This window comes from Danio aesculapii, chromosome 16 (assembly GCF_903798145.1).
Source record: "Danio aesculapii chromosome 16, fDanAes4.1, whole genome shotgun sequence".
Lineage (NCBI taxonomy): Eukaryota > Metazoa > Chordata > Actinopteri > Cypriniformes > Danionidae > Danio > Danio aesculapii.
Window position 1 is genome coordinate 13466453 of NC_079450.1, and position 21094 is coordinate 13487546.

The following is a 21094-nucleotide window of genomic DNA, read 5'->3' on the forward strand; positions in this document are numbered from 1 at the left end:
GAAGTGGTGGACTGTGGCATTATAAAAGCTCCCTAATATGCTTCATACTACCATGACAACAGGTTTTTAGCTAACAACTTTAGTTTACCCATGAACATGATATCTGCTGTCTTGTAGGGTGTAATGAAACTCACATAATTCCACACTCAGTGTTGTACTCCCTATTTATTAGTGAAAATGACATACTGTGCCTTTAAGGAAACACTTAAATTGGAGCTTTTATTAATTATTGATTTTTATGGAATAAGAAAAATGCTTTTCTAATTTTGTTGTTGTTGTTGTTGTTGCTCTTGAAGCTTATGATCCAAACAACAAGAGGCTGCGGCAGATCAAAGATCAAGTCATCAACGACTCCAAATACAACCCCAAAATTCTGTTTCAGCTGCTGCTGGACACGGCTCAGTTTGAGTTCATACTCAAAGAGGTAAACATAACAAAATGTCATTATTTAATTTTCAATGTTAGATTGATGTTGAAGCTTTTTTTAAATGTAATGTATTTTAAAGCAATCCACTAATCTTGTTTCAGATCTTCAGTCTGTCTATGAGAAATATACCTTTTATATTCAAAGCTTTAAAAGGCATAGTTCATCCAAAACTGAATATTTTGTCATTGTTTACTCCTAATTCACCTGTTTCAAACCTGTTTGAGTTTCTTTTTTTCTATGGGACACAAAAAAAGATATTTTTAAACATGTTAAAAACCTGTAACCATTGACTTCTTTAATATTTGTTTTTCCTACTATGAAAGTCAATGGTTATTTTTCTTCAAAATATCTTCTTTAGCGTTCAGTGGAATAAAGAAACTCATAAAGGTTTGGATAAACAGTAAATTATCTTTTCTGAGTGAACCATCACTTTTACTTTTGAGAAAGCAAATATTTTGCATTTATTAAAAAAAAAAAACATGGAATCTTGTATAATGTTTTCCCATCCTAAGTAAAAAAAGCAACAACTTTTGATTTATTATTTCTTTCTTTTTTTAATGTGATTGTCAGATGTTCAAGCAGATGTTGGCAGAGAAGCAGCTGAAGTGGGAGAGCTATAAGAAAGAGGGATCAGAGCGGATGATGGAGCTGGCCGAGGTGTTTTCTGGGGTCAAACCTCTCACCAGAGTGGAGAAGAATGGTAAAATGTATTCCATCTTTCACAATAGCCGTAGTAGACAACTTTTTTGTGTGTGTTTGTTAAAATAAACCATGGTTTTACACATCCAAAAATTGTACCTCATTACCAAAAATGACATATTTCAAAAGTGATTTAATATATTCATCAGCGTAGTAAAATAATAGTTAATTTTAAGTTAATGCAATCTTTTTTCTTTTTAAACTAAAACATTATAAATGTGGAATAGTACAAATGTGTTATTGGACTTGCAATTTTTACACATTTATGTATTTATTTAATTCTCTCTTTATTAAGAATTATTTTGGTTTATACAAGTAAATAAATACAATATGTACTTTATATATTTACACTTTATACCTTAATCTCTCTATATGTCCATTTATGTTTTTCCAACAAAATTAAGCTTGTGCAGTTTGTGTTTCACATACAAGTCAAAAGGTTGTTATTGTACTTGCATAGATTTATTTGGCATAATTATTTTAAAGGAACTCAGCATAGACATTATTGACCATGTATTCTTCTTTTTGCTTCATCAGAGAATCTTCAGGCCTGGTTCAGAGAAATCTCCAAACAGATCGAGTCCTTAAACTATGAAGACTCCACGGCTGCCGGCAGGAAGACTGTGCAGCTCATTCAGGCTCTGGTGGAGGTACAAACACATCTGAACATGTGCTATACTGTGATTCTCTCCAGTGATTTCACACAATGTTTGCTTCTCTGAAAGGTCCAAGAGTTTCACCAGCTGGAGTCCAACCTGCAGGTGTGTCAGTTCCTGGCAGACACACGCAAGTTCCTGCATCAAATGATCCGCACCATTAATATCAAAGAGGAAGTGCTCATCACCATGCAGATAGTGGGGGATTTATCCTACGCCTGGCAGATCATTGACAGGTGATGCCGTCATACTGGCTTCTTTTTATTTTCTTGCACATTTAATCCATTCATTCTTTTTCCTTTGGCTTAGTGTCTGATTATCAGAGGTTGCCACAGCGGAATGAACCGCCAACTTATCCAGCATATGTTTTTCACAGTGGATGCCCTTCCAGTCACAACCTAGTTCTGGGAAACACCCATACACTCTCATTCACACACAAACTCATACACTACGACAAATTTAGTTCATCCAATTCACCTATAGTGCATGTCTGTGGACTGTGGGGAAAACCGGAGCACCAGGAGAAAACCCACACCAACACAGGGAGAACATGCAAACACCACACAGAAATGCCAACTGGCACACCCGGGATTAGAAGCAGCAACCTTCTTGCTGTGAGGCGACAGTGCTGTGCCACCAAAGCCAAAACAATAATACATAAAGATGCTCAATGGTTAAAGTTCCTCTTCTACACATTTCTCACAGCTTCACCTCAATAATGCAAGAGAGCATCAGAGCAAACCCGTCGATGGTGACCAAACTCAGAGCCACATTTTTAAAGGTGAGTAAAACTGTCCTCTTGTGGCGCAACACCAGAAACAAATCCACTTCTAACCCAATGTTCTGAACAGTTGGCGTCTGCACTGGATCTGCCTCTGCTGCGAATCAACCAGGTCAACAGTCCCGACCTGCTCAGCGTGTCTCAATTTTACTCCGGGGAGCTTGTGGCGTACGTCAGAAAGGTTTGAAAAGGCTTTATTAACATCGCTGTATGCCAGCTGGTTTGGTTCAGATCTCTCAAACCGTGTTTCCATGTTTCCTGGCAGGTGCTGCAGATCATTCCAGAGAGTATGTTCACCTCGCTGGCCAAAATCATCAAGCTGCAGATCCATGACATTATGGAGGTGCCCACACGCCTGGACAAAGACAAACTCAAGGATTACTCTCAGCTCAGTGCCCGCTATGAGGTACGACTGACTGACTGCATCTCAATGGTTTCCTTCAGATGCTATTAAACTTGTAAACTAACTTGCTCTTTGATTTTTCATGCTGGTGTTTCATACTTTTTTGCAATTTATTTAAACACTTTATGGTGCAATGAACCATACACTACCTGACAAAAGTCTTGTCGTCAATCCCAGTAGTTAGAGCAGCAAATAATAACTTGACTTCTAGTTGATCATTTGGAAAAGTGACAGAAGGTAGATTTTTCTGATAAATCATCTGTTGAACTGCATCCCAATCATCACAAATACTGCAGAAGACCTAATGGAACCCGCATGGACCCAAGATTCTCAGAGAAATCTGTCAAGTTTGGTGAAGGAAAAGTCATGGTTTGGGGTTACATTCAGTATGGGGGCGTGCAAGAGATCTGCAGAGTGGATGGCAACATCAACAGCCTGAGGTATCAAGACATTTGTGCTGCCTATTACATTACAAACCACAGGAGAGGGCAAATTCTTCAGCAGGATAGCGCTCCTCATACTTCAGCCTCCACATCAAAGTTCCTGAAAGCAAAGAAGATCAAGGTGCTCCAGGATTGGCCAGCCCAGTCCCCACACATGAACGTTATTGAGCATGTCTGGGGTAAGATGAAGGAGGCGGCATTAAAGATGAATCAAATGAATCCTGATGAACTCTAAGAGTCCTGAAGAAGGCTTTCTTTTCCATTCCAGATGACTTTATTAATAAGTTATTTGAGTCCGGGATCTATTGATGCAGTCCTCCAAGCTCATGGGAGTCATACACAATATTAATTCTTTTTCCACTGCACCCTGACTTTATATTCTATACTGTACATTATTTCTGTTAAGCGATAAGACTTTTGTCTAAGCAAAGTCAGACCTTACTGTCCTAATTAAATACTTAAAAATCAAGGCATGATCATATTTTATTTGGTCAAATAAGCGTAATCTAGAGGCCTTTCATATAAACCACTTCTGATACCAAATGATCAACTAGAAGTCAAGTTATTATTTGTTGTTCCTAAAACTTGGATAGGCGACAAGACTTTAGTCAGGTAGTGTATATGGTAACTTCATTGATATTGATAACATTAGATTTTTATTTTATTTAGTTTTTTAATTTAATTATTATTTTTTATATTTTATTTATTGTATTATTTATTTATTTATTTAGTTAGTTAGTCATAAAAATAAGTTCAAAAGTCTTGTAATAACCACCATTGACACTTCAGGGTTTTACAATGAGTGTTAATATATATATTTCTTTTCCTGCACATTTAATTTAAAAATAAATTTTTCATGAAAATGAACCATATTCATTTTCACATCCATAACTTGTACTGCAATGCAAAAAAATAATTGAATTATGTTTGTTTTAATTTATTTATAAACATTAATTGATCAATTAATGAGCATTAAAAAACATTAATATATGTGTAGTGTATAGTGTGTGTGTGTGTATATATATATATATATATATATATATATATATATATATATATATATATATATATATATATATATATATATGTGTGTATATAAATAATATTTATGTAGTGTAGAGTATATATGTGGTGTTGGATTTTGCAATATTTTCCCCTATACATTTTTTATTTAATGTTTGATTGTCTATTTTTTTGCTTTATATAACTCTATTATATTTATTTACATCTCTATATATGTACATTTACATTTTTTCCCACAAAATCAATGTTTTACATCTTTAAGTGTTTGAGATCTGAGTCAACAGGTTGTTATTGTACTTGTATAGATTTATTTTGCATAATTATTTTTATAATACTAACAACATTATTGCTCTTGTTCATTTGACAGGTAGCTAAACTCACTCATGCCATTTCCGTCTTCACTGAAGGCATCCTGATGATGAAGACCACACTTGTCGGCATCATTCAGGTACACTAAAGATTTTCCGAACATTATGCTTTGGGTTTCTAAAAGCTCATCACCATGAAAATGTGTGTTCCAGGTGGATCCTAAGCAGCTTCTGGAGGACGGGATCAGGAAAGAGCTTGTCAAACGTGTAGCGTACGCTCTGCATAAAGGCCTCATCTTCAACCCTAAAGCCAAAGTGAGCGAACAAACCTGCTAGTTAACAACTATTCTGTCCTTATTTCTGGATTTCCTCATATCCTTTTTGTTGTTTTTGAGTTTGTGGTGAGGTGTTGGTTCCTGACGTTTCTTTCAGCCCAGTGAACTGATGCCAAAGCTGAAGGAAATGGCTGCCACTATGGACGGGTTTTATCGCTCGTTTGAATACATTCAGGATTATGTGAGCATCTACGGCCTGAAAATCTGGCAAGAGGAAGTGTCTCGAATCATCAACTACAATGTAGAGCAGGAGTGCAACAGTTTCCTTAGGACAAAGGTCTGTTTTTTTTTGTTGTAGATTATTCATTCTGGGTGTGATTTGTAGATTGATGACAGTCCTTGTCCAGACTGCCGTTTAAGATAAGGGTATCCATCCAAACGGTACAGCATAATACAATTGATATGCGACCATTTACGCTTTTTTTTTTTTTTTTTTTTGCTTTCTTAGGTTCATCTTGGGTCAGACAGAAAATAATAACTCTGTAAAAACAATATAGATACCATACAGATTCACAAACATAATAAAACCACACACTAGTTCAATTCAGAAAGTATCAGCAACACAAGTATACACTCAATTAGTTTATAAATAATTAGAAACAATATCTCATACATACACAGATGCATACATAAAACAAATGTATTAATAAAAAAAATATATATATATATAAATATATATAATAAACCTTTCTAACATTGTGTCCTAACAACACGCACAACGCAACAAGCAATTTGGCTTTCTGTGTCGAACGTGACGCAACACAACAGAAACATTTAAATACCATCCAGTGCTCTCCTGACGAAATGGTATGGGTTAGATTCCATTTAATACATATTTAACATAATTAAAAGTACATAAGCTGAATGATAGATGATTTTGGTTCTCACTAAATCACTGACTTTCATTTTCAAACCATTTTCGAGATCTGAGGTTCACTGTCTGCTGCTGCATTCAGAAGTATGGCGATAAAAGACATGTAAATTGTATTCGAACTAAAAAATTGTAGCATTTAACATTGAATAAAGCACATAATCAGTACCTGAGGAAATAATGGTCATAGTAGTACATGCTGTGGTTTTGCTTATAAAATACGAATTTTGTGCGTTGGTGTCGCATATGGTTAGGACAAAAAATTTTCGTCTTAGGTTTTAACATACAAAAGATTTATTTTCCCTTTATCGTTGTGTGTAGTTAGTCATGGTGTAAAGTTTGCAAAAAAATCAGTCAAGTTTTTAGAACGGCTGACTGTAGTATTGGTAATCTAGTAACTAACAGTAAACAAGGCAAGTTAAATAGAGACAGCCGATTGGTCACATGGGTGTAATTTTCACTATGTCAGAGTTTATTAGTCAAATGCATTTCCATTTCTCGTTATTAACATTATAGTAATAATTCACAAATAACATGGAAATGTACTCACTATTGACTCACTTCCAAGTGGTTTCAAATCTTTATGAGTTACTTCACAAAAGAAGACATTTTGAAGAGAGCTGAAAACCTGTAACCATTGACTTCCATAGAGGGAAAAACAAATACTCTAAAAGTCAATGGTTAGAGGTTTCCACCTTTTTAAAAAATATTTTCTTTTGTTTTTAACAGAGGAAGGAAATCCATAAAGGTCTGAAACAAGTGAAGGGTTATTAAATAGTGAAAAATTACAGCTTTGGTTGAATTATCCCTTTAACTGTTTGGATTAAGTGGTAACACTTTACAATAAGGTTGTATTAGTTAACACTAGTTAATACACTTACTAACATGAACATACAGTGAACAATACATTTATTACAGTATTTGTTCATGTTAGTAAATGAAAATACAGTTGTTCATTGTCAGTGCATGTTAACTCACAGTGCATTAACTAATGTTAACAAGCATTTGGATTTTAATAATGCATTAGTAAATGATGTACTATGATTAATAAAGGTTGTACATGTATTGTTCATACTTAGTTCATGTTAGTCAATACATTATCTAAGTGATACTTGCACATTATGAAATAGATGTAGATGTAGAAAATGCACATTATCACAGAATGATGGAAACCCATCTAGACTAGACTAGTGTTATGCAATATGTTCATTCATTCATTCATTTATTCATTCATTAATTTTTTTGTCGGCTTAGTCCCTTTTTTAATCTGGGGTTGCCACAGCGGAATGAACCGCCAACTTATCCAGCATATGTTTTATGCCCTTCCATTCGCAACCCATCACTGGGAAACATCCATACACACTCATTCACACACATACACTACAACTTGCCCAATAAAAGCAAACTTTAACATATTTTATTTTATGTTTTACTACTGGTATTGATTTAAAAAAATATATATTTTCAGATTCAAGATTGGCAAAGCGTCCACCAGTCCACCCACATTCCCATTCCTAAATATCCATCAGTTGATGAATCCGCCACATTTATTGGACGTCTTTGCAGGGAAATCCTGAGGATCACAGACCCAAAGTGAGTTGGATTAATTCTGACTTTCAAAGCTTTGACAGCTGAACGCCTAATATCATGCCCATATCACGTTTATTCCTCTCAGGGTGACATGTTACATCGACCAGCTCAACACCTGGTATGATATGAGGACGCATCAGGAAGTGACAAACAACCGGCTGTTCTCTGAGATTCAAGACACGCTGGGTACCTTCGGGCTGAACGGACTGGACAGACTCCTGTGCTTTATGATCGTCAAAGAGCTGCAGGTCTGGGATAGTCAGAATTATTCACCCTCCTGTGAATTGTCTTTCCTTTTTCAAATATTTCCCAAATGATGTTTTACAAAGCAAGGACTTTTTCACAGTATTTCCTATAATATTTTTTCTTCTGGAGAAAGTCTTATTTGTTTATTTCGGCTAGAAGAAAAGCAGTTTCTGATTTTTGTTTTTTTAAAACTATTTTAAGGTCTAATATTATTAGCCCTCTTAAACATTTTTTTTCTAATTGTCTACAGAACAAACCATTATGCAATATACATTGACTTTTTATTTTTTAATTACCCTAACTTGCCTAATTAACCTAGTTAAGCCTTTAAATGTCACTTTAAACTGTATGGAAGTGTCTTGAAAAATATCTAGTAAAATATATCATGGCAAAAATAAACGAAATCCGTATTTATTGAGTTATTAAAACTATTATGTTTAGAAATGTGTTGAAAAAAATAAATCTTTCCCTTAAACAGAAGTTGAGGAAAAATATATACAAGGGGGCTAATAATTCTGACCTAAGCTGTATTTATTTATCTGTGATTCATGATTATAATGCTAGAATAATTCTAGTTATGAAAGCAAATAATTGTACGTTGAAGGGATAGTTGACTCAAAAGAGAAAACTTACACTCAAGACAAAAATATTCAGAAGAATCCTGGAAAAAAAGTATAGCATAGCAGACACCCATAGCAGGAACACAAACTACTGTGGATGTCAATGACTTTTTATTCATTTTTTTATATTCTTCAGTGGATATAATATTAAATGTAATATAATATTCATTCATTAATTTTCCTTCGGCTTAGTCCCTTATTTATCAGGGGTCACTAAAGCGGAATGAACCGCCAACTTATCCAGCATATGTTTTACACAGCGGATGCCCTTCCAGCTGCAGCCCAGCACTGGGAAAGTTCCACAAACACTCACATTCACACACATACACTACGGCCAATTTAATTCAACTATAGCACATGTCTTTGGACTGTGGGGGAAACTGGAGCAACCGGAGGAAACCCATACCAACACAGAGAGAACATGCAAACTCCACGGAAAAATGGCAACTGACCTACTTGGGACTCGAACCAGAGACCTTCTTGCTGTGAGGCAACAGTGTTAATAACTGAGCCACCGTGCTGCCTATAATATAATATAATATAATATAATATAATATAATATAATATAATATAATATAATATAATATAATATAATATAATATAATATAATATAATATAATATAATATAATATAATAAAAAAACTAGTTTTTTAATATATATAAATATACATATAAATTGTATTTAAACCAAAATAATTATATTATGATATGGTAATGATGATTAATAATTAATATTATTTGATGACAAACCAATGATATTTTACTCTTTTACCCCTTTCACAATACATGTACTGTAAATAAAAATATTAGCAATTATTTTTATTACTAAATGCAAACGAATATTAGTTTTAAAAAGAAACAATTATAATTGTATCAAGAAGTTAGGGCTAGCACTCCTACTGCTTGTGAAAACCATGAGATCCCTCTTTATATAAAAGTCACATTAATAACAATAATAATAATAAAATCACTCTTTGTTTCTCCTCTGCAGAATTTCCTGACAGTTCTTCAGAAGAGCATCCTGAAGGATAAAGCTGTGGTCGATGTCTTCAAAGCTCTGCTGACAGCTGTCAATCCTGTCAAAGGAATTGTGGGTATGTATGTCTGACGCACCACTGCAGAAATCAGAATTATAAGAAATAAACGAATTGCAAAAGATCTTAAACTCAAAAGTCACGATTCATACACTCATATTACATCTGCTGTTTGTTCAAACTACTAATTAAAAATGAGCTGAAACAACACAATTCTTGAGTTTTTTTAAGGGACAGATTAATGTTCAAACAACTTAACATTGTAAAAACTATTCATTTAACTTAATCAATGTGCATTTAGATGAGATGATCGTGGAACCCACCAATTTTTAGTGTATAAAAAGTCTTAAGTTGCGTTGTTCCTGATGGATCATTTGTCAATCTTTTCAGCAAATGCAAGCAAAGTGTACACAAACGCTGTGGCCAAAACACAGAAGATCTGGAGCGGGTATCTGGAATCCATCATGAAGGTGTGAATGATGATGATGTTTGAAGGTGTAACAAAGATTAACTGTACTTAATTATTTTTACGATGAAGACTATATATTCAATGTGGCGATGTCATTGGCCCATGAACATTTCCTGCTTGTTGTCAAAGTATTTCATAACAGTAACAAAAGGCAATTCAGTCATAACTTAATGTTGAAACAGCTATCATAATATTATTTATCAACATGTGGAACGTTTTGCATTCTCAGAAGCTATAGAAATTAAAAATGTTAAACAGGAATTACATAAGGACCGTTGTTATTGTTTACATCCCTCAAAATGGTCTATACAGAGTTATTTTACATTTGCTCTGCAATAAATGCTTTCTTCAAATATTGGCTTATTTCTAGTCTATAATTCAAACAATATTATTTTATGTAGCCCATTGGCGTATTATTTTGCTTGTTTTAAGGAATTAATTGATTTTAACGTATTATTTCTGAAAACAAAACATTCTCACTTGTCTAGAAATTGTTTCTTGATTTAAGCTTTTTTGCATTGATTATTCAATTTCTGAACCTGAATACTGTTTGACTCTGAAAAAAACGTTAAATAGATCTATTCGAAGCATCTAGTGTTCGCTTCGCAGTATTTATTGCAGAAAAATATAAAATTGCAATATCAGGTTTTTCCAATATCGCGCAGCTCTATTCCTTTGTTTTTTATCCTATCATCAACATGTCTGTTCGAATGTTTTTTTATTTATGTTTATGCTAATAAACCACATTCATTCACAGGTGGGTCAGATGCAGATTTTGAGGCAGCAGATCGCCAACGAGCTCAATTACTCCTGCAAATTTGACTCCAAGCATCTCGCCGCGGCTCTGGACAACCTCAACAAGTGATGCTTATTCCTTTATTTGTGAAGTTCTTGTGTCAGTAAGAACTTACAGTGGAATTGTGGTGTTTTTCAGGTCCCTGCTGTCAGATATCGAAGCTCATTACCAGGATCCATCACTGCCGTATCCTAAAGAAGACAACACTCTTCTTTATGAGATCACTGCCTACCTGGAGGCTGCAGGAATTCACAACCCGCTCAACAAGGTCAGTCGAGTGCATGTAAAATATTAGGGGTGTGTGATGATGTCATAATTGTTGTTTTTATCTGGGATGTCACTCACAAAAAAACATCTTTAGAATACCAAAGCATTGACTGCAAGATGAAGCCTATTAGAAATTACATTCTAGAATGCTATCAAGGTTTTGAATGAATCAAATGAGTGAGTGATTCAATGATCCATTCATAATTCGCCTCCAAAATCACATACTATTCGAGTAGATGTTACATTCGAATTAGAATTTACTGGATGACCATTAGAAACTTATGTTCTATATAGTAGTGTTGTCAGAAATGTTGATAAATATCGATACAGAAATACTTAAAATGAAAACAAAGCTGCAGAAGAATTTGAGCATGTGATGATTTGCTCCTGAATCATTCTGTTTTTAATCAATCAAATGAATCAGTGATTCCTAAATGAGTGTTTCAAATATAAATGAATATTATATATGATAAAATGTGCATGGTTAATACAGCTAATTGTCTAAAACATGTCATTTTAATTTAAATTAAAAATAGAGAATTAACCCCTTAGCATTCTAGAGCGCTAACGAGTTTTTGAATGAAACAAATGAGTGAGATTTCAATGATCTATTCATAATTTGAGTCCAAATTCACATACTATTCAAGTAGGTACTGCATTTGAATCAGAATTTACTTGATGACCACTAGAAAAGTATGTTATATATAGTGGTGTTGTCAGAAATATTGATGCTGAATTATTTCAAATGATACAATCTTGCTTTTGGTTGGTATCAATACTGGCTTTGCTCTCTCACTCTCTCATGATGAATAATTAATAATTGAGATGAATAATTCATAATAATGATATTTTAACACATTTGTTTTATTCAGAAAATAAGATGAAATAAGATGAATAATCAATAAGATGAGAAATTTGCACTAATTTTAAAACTTTTTAAAATGTATTGCTATTTAGACTTAAGGACTGCTGATGTAGCTGGTATAAGCATTATCATTCATTCATTCATTCATTTTCGACTTAGTCCCTTTATTAATCTGGGGTCGCCACAGCGGAATGAACCGCCAATTTATCCAGCACATGTTTTACGCAGCGGATGACCTTCACACACTACGGACAATTTAGCTTACCCAATTTACATGTCCCGCATGTCTTTGGACTGTGGGGTAAACCGGAGCACCTGGAGGAAACCCATGTGAACAAGGGGAGAACATGCAAACTCCACACAGAAACGCCAATTGAACACCGCATACCCTATAAGCATTATATGGTTTAGTTATTTGTTTTCACTTTTACTTAATTTGCTTACTTTTAATATTGCAGTATTTGTTCTCCACTGTATCGAAAATGATATTGAATATCGATATTTTTCAAGGTATTGTATTGAAGTTGGAAATTCCAGTATCAGGACAACACCACTATATGTTATGAATATAAATAATGTGAGTGGAATTCGGATGTACTATTCCGCTTTTTGTTATTAGACACATGACCTACCTTCGTCAGTTGTGTTCATTAATATATTTTCTCACATGGCCTCATAGGAGAATCTCAGAGGTAGTGGGTCATCCAGGTACTTTTCATCTCCTGTTTTTCAAATATTATACAGTGGGTACGGAAAGTATTCAGACCCCCTTAAGTGTTTCACTCTTTGTTATATTGCAGCCATTTGCTTAAATCATTTGTTCATTTTTTTCCTCATTAATGTGCACACAGCACCCTGCATTGACAAAAAAACATAGAATTGTTGACATTTTTGCAGATTTATTAAATAAGAAAAACTGAAATATCACATGGTCCTGTATATACGGACTTAATACTCGGCTCTATTCTAATATCTAGTAAAATATATAGGAAATACAAGATTTCCGACGCAGCTATAATAGTCACTTACTTCATATCTGAATCAATCAGCCATTTGGAACGAACTGTTTGAATGAACGATTCAGTGAGACTGAAATATTTATTCATCCATAACAGCCCTAAATCATCCAGGCTATTATATTTTATTTTTCATTTATATACTTTAATTTGATCTTCACCTTTATCTTTCATTTTATCTTTCTTATCCATATCCATGTTGCACCTGTAACATTAGCAGTTTCCCACTGCGATTAATAAGGCATTCTGATTCTCTCTGTCAGAAGTACACTCAGGAAATAATAAATTGTTTAAAATATTGATCTTTTTTCCCGAATATCCCACACCCCTAAGATGTTTTTTTAATTTAAACTTGAAATTAACCACCTGTTTCTTTTATTAATGTACTATTTTCAGATCTACATCACAACGAAGCGCTTGCCTTATTTCCCCATTGTCAACTTCCTGTTCCTCATCGCACAGCTGCCAAAACTGCAGTATAATAAAAGCCAAGGTTAGTGAGTGACTTCTTTTTTATTTATCAATTAACTTCTATTAACTAAATAAAATCCACATTTGGTATGATCACACCTTGCATTTAAAACACTTGTCTATAGGTTATCAGGTAGCTTTGCAAGTCAAAGGTTTTTTAAGCATCTTAGAGATGTTGCCAAGTTCTTCTGGATTTCGTTTGTTCTGTTTCTTCATTTCATTCCAGACAGACTAAATGATGTTGTCAGACAATAATCTCAATTAATAACAGTTAATGACAAAAACCCATCATTTTATTACTCCAGCTTTGAGTGCCACATGATCCCTCAGGAATCCTTCATGTTCAAGAAACTTTATTCTCAAAGTTGGAAACAGTTGTGCAGCTTGATCTTGAGGGGAAACGGATGCTTTTGTGTTTCCTTAGGAATGGCGTGCAGAAAGGCTGCGGATGCGCTGGATTGGGCTCCTCTGGTTCTGGGTCTGCTGACGCTCCTTAAACAGTTTCACTCCAGATACACGGATCAGTTCCTGGCTCTGATCGGACAGTTTATTCGCTCCATAATGGAGCAGTGCACCAGGTACCGCACTTCACAAAACATCCAAAAGAACCTTATATTTATTTATTTTTAACACGCAAGGATTGGGCGACTTTTAAAATATAAAAATACTTAAATATCGATTTTGTATTTTAACAATACAATATTTGTTTTTGTTTTCAGATGTGATTAACTGATCAAGCTCTTGTAGATTAAAACAGTAAAGGGTTTTATATAACTAAAACTATTTAAGTAAAATAAAATATCAGATGAATATCATATATAATAAAACATTTATAGTCGATACAGCTAATTATCTGGAACATGTCATTTTAGTTTCCAAAAAAAAGTACAGCTTTGCATTGCTTAACTAAGAGTTCAGTAAAGCATGGGTGGTATGCTAGAATGCTAATGGGTTAGTAAACACATATTCAATTAAATAACAAAACAAAACTAATAAAAACACAACACTTTGCTTAAGTTAAACAATATTTCAGTAATGCTAAAAAAACACTGATAAGATTGTTTATTTAAAATAAATATATACATAATGGAAATAATTGTCCTTTCACATGTTTCTTTTCAATGTATTTCCTGTTATGGATGTTTTTCTTTAGGAGAAAGTCTTTTAGGTTAGTCTTTAATTTCTTTTAGTTTCGCTGTAAACAATAAAAAAAAATGCATTTAATTTCTAAGGGCCAATAATATTAGTCCCCTTAAGAAACTATTTATTTTTAATGGCTTCAGAACAATCCACTGTGGTCCAATAACTTTCATAATTAACCAAACTTGCCTAATTAACCTAGTTAAGCCTTTAAATGCCACTTGAATATTAGTGTCTTGAAAAATATCTAGTCAAACATTATGTACTGTCATCATGACAAAACAAAGGAAATGGGTTATTATAAATGATTTATTAATATTATTGTTTTAAAAATGTGTTGATTTAAAAATCTTCATTTAACAGCACTTGGGAAATATTTGACAAAATATTTACAAATTGACAGGAGGGATAATCATTCTGACCTACACTATATGTAGTAAAATAATGTATCATTCATTCATTTTCTTTCCAGCTTAGTCCCTTTATTAATTAGGGGTCGCCACAGTGGAATGAACCGCCAACTTATCCAGCATGTGTTTTACGTAGCGGATGCCCTTTCAGCCGCAACCCAGTACTGGGAAACTAAAATAATGTATACTTTATAATAATGTTATAATATTTTTGTTTTAAATCCACAATAAAGGGAGTAAAACAAATGCTTCATTGATGAGTAAATGTACACTACCTGACTAAAGTCTTGTCGCCTATCCAAGTTTTAGTAACAACAAATAATAACTTGATTTCTAGTTGATCATTTGGTATCAGAAGTGGTTTATATGAAAGGCAAAGGCCTCTAGATTTGAATGGCAAAGAAAGCGTTCTTGCAGGACTCCCAGAGTTCATCAAGATTCTTTGGATTCATCTTCAATGCCTCCTCCAATGTTCATATGTGGTGACTGGGCTGGCCAATCCTGGAGCACCTTGACTTTCTTTGCTTTCAGGAACTTTGATGTGGAGGCTGAAGTATGAGGAGGAGCACTATCCTGCTGAAGAATTCGCCCTCACTTTTAGTTTGTAATGTAATGGGCAGCACAAATGTCTTGATACCTCAGGCTGTTGATGTTGCCATCCACTGCAGATCTCTCGCACGCCCCCATACTGAATGTAACCCCAAACCATGACTTTTTCTTCACCAAACTTGACTGATATCTGTAAGAATCTTTGGTTCCTGCAGGTTCCAGTAGGTCTTCTGCAGTATTTGAGATGATTGGGATGAAGTGATGATTGGGAACCTTCTGCCACTTTTCCAAATGATCAACTAGAAGTCAAGTTAATATTTGTTGCTTTTATAACTGGAAGCGACGACAAGACTTTCGTCAGAGAATGTACATTTCATATAAATTACTGAGCTTTAAAATGGGATTATCCTGTTAAAATATGCTTAAAAACAATCCACAAATTGTGATATGAATGTATAATTCAGTCTTTGAATAAAAAGATTTGACGTGAATCCTGTAAATCTCTGTTTTCGTCTAGTCAGAAGATTCCAGACATGCCTTCAGATGTAGTCGGAGCGTTAATGTTTCTGGAGGACTATGTGCGTTACACTAAACTGCCAAGAAAGGTAAGAAATATCACCATCAGATCTTATATGTAATAACATTTAAAGACAAATATCCCCCAGCAGAAGTGATGAGGAAAGCCCTGTTGTTTTGTTTTGTCTGCTGTTGCAGGTGGCAGAGGCTCACGTGCCCAGCTTCATTTTTGATGAATTCAGGACCGTGCTCTAAATGTCATAATGGTGAATCACATAGGAGATTCATCTGTCTTTCTCTTAAAGCACTAATGCTGTTGAGCGATTAGCATTTTTAACATTTCAATATTAAAATATGATCATATTTTGTAGCCGTTACTGACCTCATGTCTGTCTGCTAATCTAATAAATGCTAATCTATGTTTTGATACTGCTTTTTAGCACATTTACACACTCTCCATGAATCAATCACTGTAACTCACAAGCTTTTATAAACTGGAGGGAACAGAAACTTGTGGAGAACTATTCAGCCGTGTTTCCGTCAGTTGGAATTTAGAGTTCACACCAAGAGCACTTACTATACAGTTCATATAAACACAAGTCTATGATCAATAATTACGCCCCATTCACATGGGGCGTCAGCATCAACGCTTCCCATTCATTTTGAATGGCTGACGTCAGGCATTGCCGAACTGAATTGTGGATCCATCAGCGCCGCTTCAGTGGCGTTGCTCGCTGCAGAGGTTGGGAACTTATGGAAGGCCATTAGGGCCAAAACGTATGCTTTCAGGCGCCAGCGGACACGTCAACCAATCAGATCGCTTTATGCAAATACACCAGGTCAGACAGTAGTCGATTGCGGATTAATTTCATTGGCAGACGCTGCTGACACAAGCATTGACTCTGAAGCTCCGTGTAAATCGTTACTTCAGCGGTTCCAGTTTCATGCTACCATGATAATAAGTTTTAAATGCTTTAGCTCATCCATGTTGTCTGAAGGAGCCCCGTAGGATGTAATGAAGACCACAACTCCCATGATTCCACACTCAAGTCATTGCATCATCAAACTATGCGTTTGTTGCAGCGTCCCAATTCACATACTTACACTATGTTCTAAAAGTTTGTACTTCTTTGTGAAGAAATAGTACATACTTTTGAGTGTCAGACGAGTATGCAAACAGACATACTACTTCCTCATTAACCGACCGTTATGTTCCTTATGTTTACCCTTTTTCCCCAGGATTGTAGTTCTTAATAGAATTAACATCCTACGCACTATGTATTGTGGGCAATATTAGCGTAGCGGTTAGAGTATGGACGGTTCTACACTTTCAATTTCTAATGAAACTAATGGCCCTTTTCCACTGAGTGGTACGGTTTGGTACGGGGTCACCTTTATCAGGCTTGTGTCTCCACTGCCAAAGTGTACCAATGGTACCCTTTTGGAGGGTGTGGTGTACGACAGAAAGTTTCAGTCAACGTCATTCTCGCTTGATGAAATGTCAAAGTAAAGCTGTACAGATCATTCACATATCATATGAGCAGCACAAAACTCCCAAAACAGATGCTTTATACCCATACCAAATACAGAAAAACTACACACAACATACATTTGGGCCTTATTTGGGTTCAAAAACAACACGCAACATACAGTTGGTGCAAACCTCTCATCTCTCGCGTTTGTGCGTTCCTGAAATGATGTCAGAAGCACTTCAATAATCATGCGCATGTTATTAATAGGAGCTCAAGTTGTTGAAATGTTTAATAGGAGCTCAAGTTGTTGAAATGTTTCAAATATAGACGTGCGGCGAGCTCTCTCGAGAAAGTGAAACCACTCGCGCTCAGAGGCCTTGTAAACAACAACAGGGCATAAGGGGGATTCTGCTCTTCTTCTTGGCTTTGTGGCTGTTCAAGATGACGACATGGTTTGTTTGAGCTCAGATTGACCATGACTTGTTATTATATGTATATATTATTAGGATGTAATGTCTAGGATGTGTATTTAAAAATGGTGCTTCCTTTGTCTTCATTCTCCAGGCTTGTTGCATGCGCTAGGGATGTAGCTCTGTAAACCAATAGCGTTCAGCTGCACGTCTGGCTCTGCCTTTTGGTACCCTTTTGTTGTGCTAGATACCCTTTGGAAAGGGTATATCAAAAAGTGGTACGGTTCGCTTTTTGGTACCTTTTGAGAGTGGAAACAGCCATAAAAGCCTACCGACCCGTACCACTCAGTGGAAACAGGCCATAATACACCATCCAGATAAGTTACCTTTGAGATACTCATTTCAACGTAGTACGGGACACTCTTTGTACTTACTATTTTGGACGGATAGTATTTGAACTGGGACACAGCAATACTGTGCTAACTAACTTCAGGCAAAAACAATTCTTTCTGTCAGTTTTATGTCTTTAAAATGTGCTTATCTTAGTGTGAACGATGCTTTTATTCATTGTAATGCTGTGCTAAAAGTGTACAAGAACACAGGAGACTTGATTCGAATGAAAGTTTTACTTTTATCTTAAATATATTACAGAACTGAATGAATACTGTATGAAAAATGAGCTTTTATCGTTTAATAATCAGTCTATGTACAGCACACGATGAAAGAAAACAGCCATGAAGAATCTATGAACAGCAACACTGTGAACACAGTTCAGATGCGAACAGAAGAGAATCGTAAGGCATGAAAAAAGACGTAAAGTACAGCTGCAAACAAAACAATCATGTCCTGGATTTGTGTTGTGGCGCTTACGTGTGTAAAATATAAATTTCCCTAAATACATTCATCAGTATTTTGGTTGTGTCCTTCAATCGGAGATCGATGCTTGGTTGAATCGATTCATTCGACTCTGGTTCTACTGACTCGCGTGCGTTTGTGTCGGACAGATCAGGGTCACAGTGAGCAGCTTGTATTGCTTCAGATCGGTTAATCAAAAAGAAACTAAATCTACATTGAGTTAAGGTGGATAAAGTTACATCAATGAATAATGTTGTCCGTGTGGTACTTTTGCACGTAAACTGCAAATACAAACACAGAAACAGGGCAGGTGTACAAAGACGATCCGTTTATGGAATAAAAACCTCAGTTTGCACAAAACCTATTGCGGCATTAATCATTCTAAAGCACTTATTTGTCTTCAGGGTTAAATATGTACATGTAGTAATACTGGGAGGAGGGAATCAAAGACTTTACAAAGTTACCTTAAAAATACTTAATATGCATCATGTTATTCGAGGATTACAGGCAGAGTGCAAAAATCAGTGCCGACAGGTTGAACGCACAGCAGACTATATGTACAGATGATTAATAATACAATACTGACCAGAAATAGGCAATCGAACAAGGCCGAATGGTCACGTGACCAGGAGATACCGATACTGCAGTGTGAACGGTGGCATGCTGTAATCCAAATCAGAAAACTGTGCATTGTGGGTTCATAAAGGTCAAATCTACATACATGTTAATTCAGGGAGATCGTGTTTTTAAAATAACCCTCAACAGTTCAATCTTAATAACAGTTCATCAGAGGAAATGTTTAGTCATACATTCGCACATCTCTGGGGTTTAGTTGGTATCATTAACTCACATGTAAAACATGACATTTATTTCTTCCTCGATTCTGAATTCCACTTTAGTTCATGCGTTAGTTTAATCCACCCTATTTTATTCTGGCGAAATTCATTTTGATGGATTCCATTAAAAGAGAAGTTAGCTATATTCATAAATGTGCAATACCAGCAGGCACACAACATCATAAGACGTTAATATTAGGTTAGATTTAATCATGATGTCCGGTGACCAAAATTCAATGTCTAGCCGGTGTCTAAGGACGTTGTTTTGATGTCCAATAACGAGGTCAAATGACGTTGATATTTGGTTAATTTTAGGTTGTGTAGGAAAGTGACCGAAATCCAACATCTTAAACTAACAACATATCGTTTATTCATCAGGTATAGCAACCAAAATCTAATGTTTGATAGACATCATAGTGGTAACGTCCACACAACGTCAAGCTGTAACATCATTAGATGTTGATTTTTGGTTGTTTTTAGGTTGGAAGGTGACTAAAATCCAACGTCTCTTCGATGTTGGACACTGACGTCAACCCAGTTTTCATTTCCACCCAAAATGCAACGTCCCACAACGTTGAGGTACTACGTCAATCTGACGCCATGTTGATGTCTTGTGCCTGATGGGATGCTTCCATTCATTTGCCACAAAGTAATAATTTTTGTTCACCAAATCAATGTTTACCATTATTACGATAAACTAAACTAATAACAAATACTGGTTATCTTCCGCTAAAATAACTAAGAGTGTCTAAAACCGGAAGCTTTGCCCATTCTCCGTAAACACGATCCCACCAAAAGATAAAGGATAAATCTGATAAGCAAATCTGTTCATGAATGCAGCATGTATCACAAAAAAGGAAAGTACCCAAAAACAAACGGCTAAAATCACATTCTTTACGCTTAAGAGACCATATAAACAACGTGAGATGACTGAGGAAATGATCTAATTACTTTCAGCTCTGAACATGAGGGAAAATAAACACATTTGAAACACCAACAGTGACTAACGAAGGCCCTGTGCATGATACAAACAAACACTCTTCTCAATCACGCGCTTTACTATTTACTAATCGGTTAGAAACTCACATATAGGCTCTGCTTACACCACGTATTTAAGTTCATTAGTCAACAGCCAGCATTCCTGTGCTAACATTAGTCTCTAATGTCCACTTTTCACCACTTTCATTAATGAGAGTCGATGTTCATGGGCTCTTTCCTGACCTTTTGATCTAACGTTGAGATTTTTCTGCTCTGATAGCCAAATGCTGTGGCTTTGTGTTAAACTCAAACACATTTGACAAAGAGCTCTCTTACTCTCCAAAAGGTTTACAACTACCTCTTGAAGTGGTCGAAAGTGGACAACCTCAAAACAGTTTACACCTGAATTTAAGCCTACTGTGACTGAATTGACAGAAACACATCTTAATACCAGATGTAAACTGGGTATTTGCGATATATCAGCAACTGATATACAGAACCAAGTCCTTGCCCTACAACTTTATTTATTGATCTATTAGACCTGCATTTAAGTTGCAATACAATAAAAAAAAAGTCGCTAGTATTTAATTGCAGCTTTATCTTAGCAC

At 35.3% G+C, this 21094-nt stretch overlaps 1 protein-coding gene across 1 annotated transcript in view; it reads left to right on the forward strand.

Annotated features, from left to right (window-relative positions):
* Nucleotides 1-16362, forward strand: part of washc5 (WASH complex subunit 5) — a 29934-nt gene extending 13572 nt beyond the window's left edge. The window contains exons 10-29 of the mRNA XM_056474686.1: nt 297-424; nt 998-1127; nt 1664-1776; nt 1852-2018; nt 2488-2563; nt 2634-2744; nt 2829-2969; nt 4800-4880; nt 4954-5055; nt 5173-5352; nt 7415-7539; nt 7622-7784; nt 9394-9496; nt 9827-9906; nt 10663-10766; nt 10840-10969; nt 13246-13342; nt 13745-13898; nt 15937-16024; nt 16134-16362. Of these exons, the coding sequence (XP_056330661.1) occupies nt 297-424; nt 998-1127; nt 1664-1776; nt 1852-2018; nt 2488-2563; nt 2634-2744; nt 2829-2969; nt 4800-4880; nt 4954-5055; nt 5173-5352; nt 7415-7539; nt 7622-7784; nt 9394-9496; nt 9827-9906; nt 10663-10766; nt 10840-10969; nt 13246-13342; nt 13745-13898; nt 15937-16024; nt 16134-16190 (2330 nt within the window). The 3' untranslated portion in view covers nt 16191-16362. The remainder of the gene's footprint in view (nt 1-296; nt 425-997; nt 1128-1663; nt 1777-1851; nt 2019-2487; nt 2564-2633; nt 2745-2828; nt 2970-4799; nt 4881-4953; nt 5056-5172; nt 5353-7414; nt 7540-7621; nt 7785-9393; nt 9497-9826; nt 9907-10662; nt 10767-10839; nt 10970-13245; nt 13343-13744; nt 13899-15936; nt 16025-16133) is intronic.
* The last annotated feature ends 4732 nt before the right edge of the window (nt 16363-21094 follow it).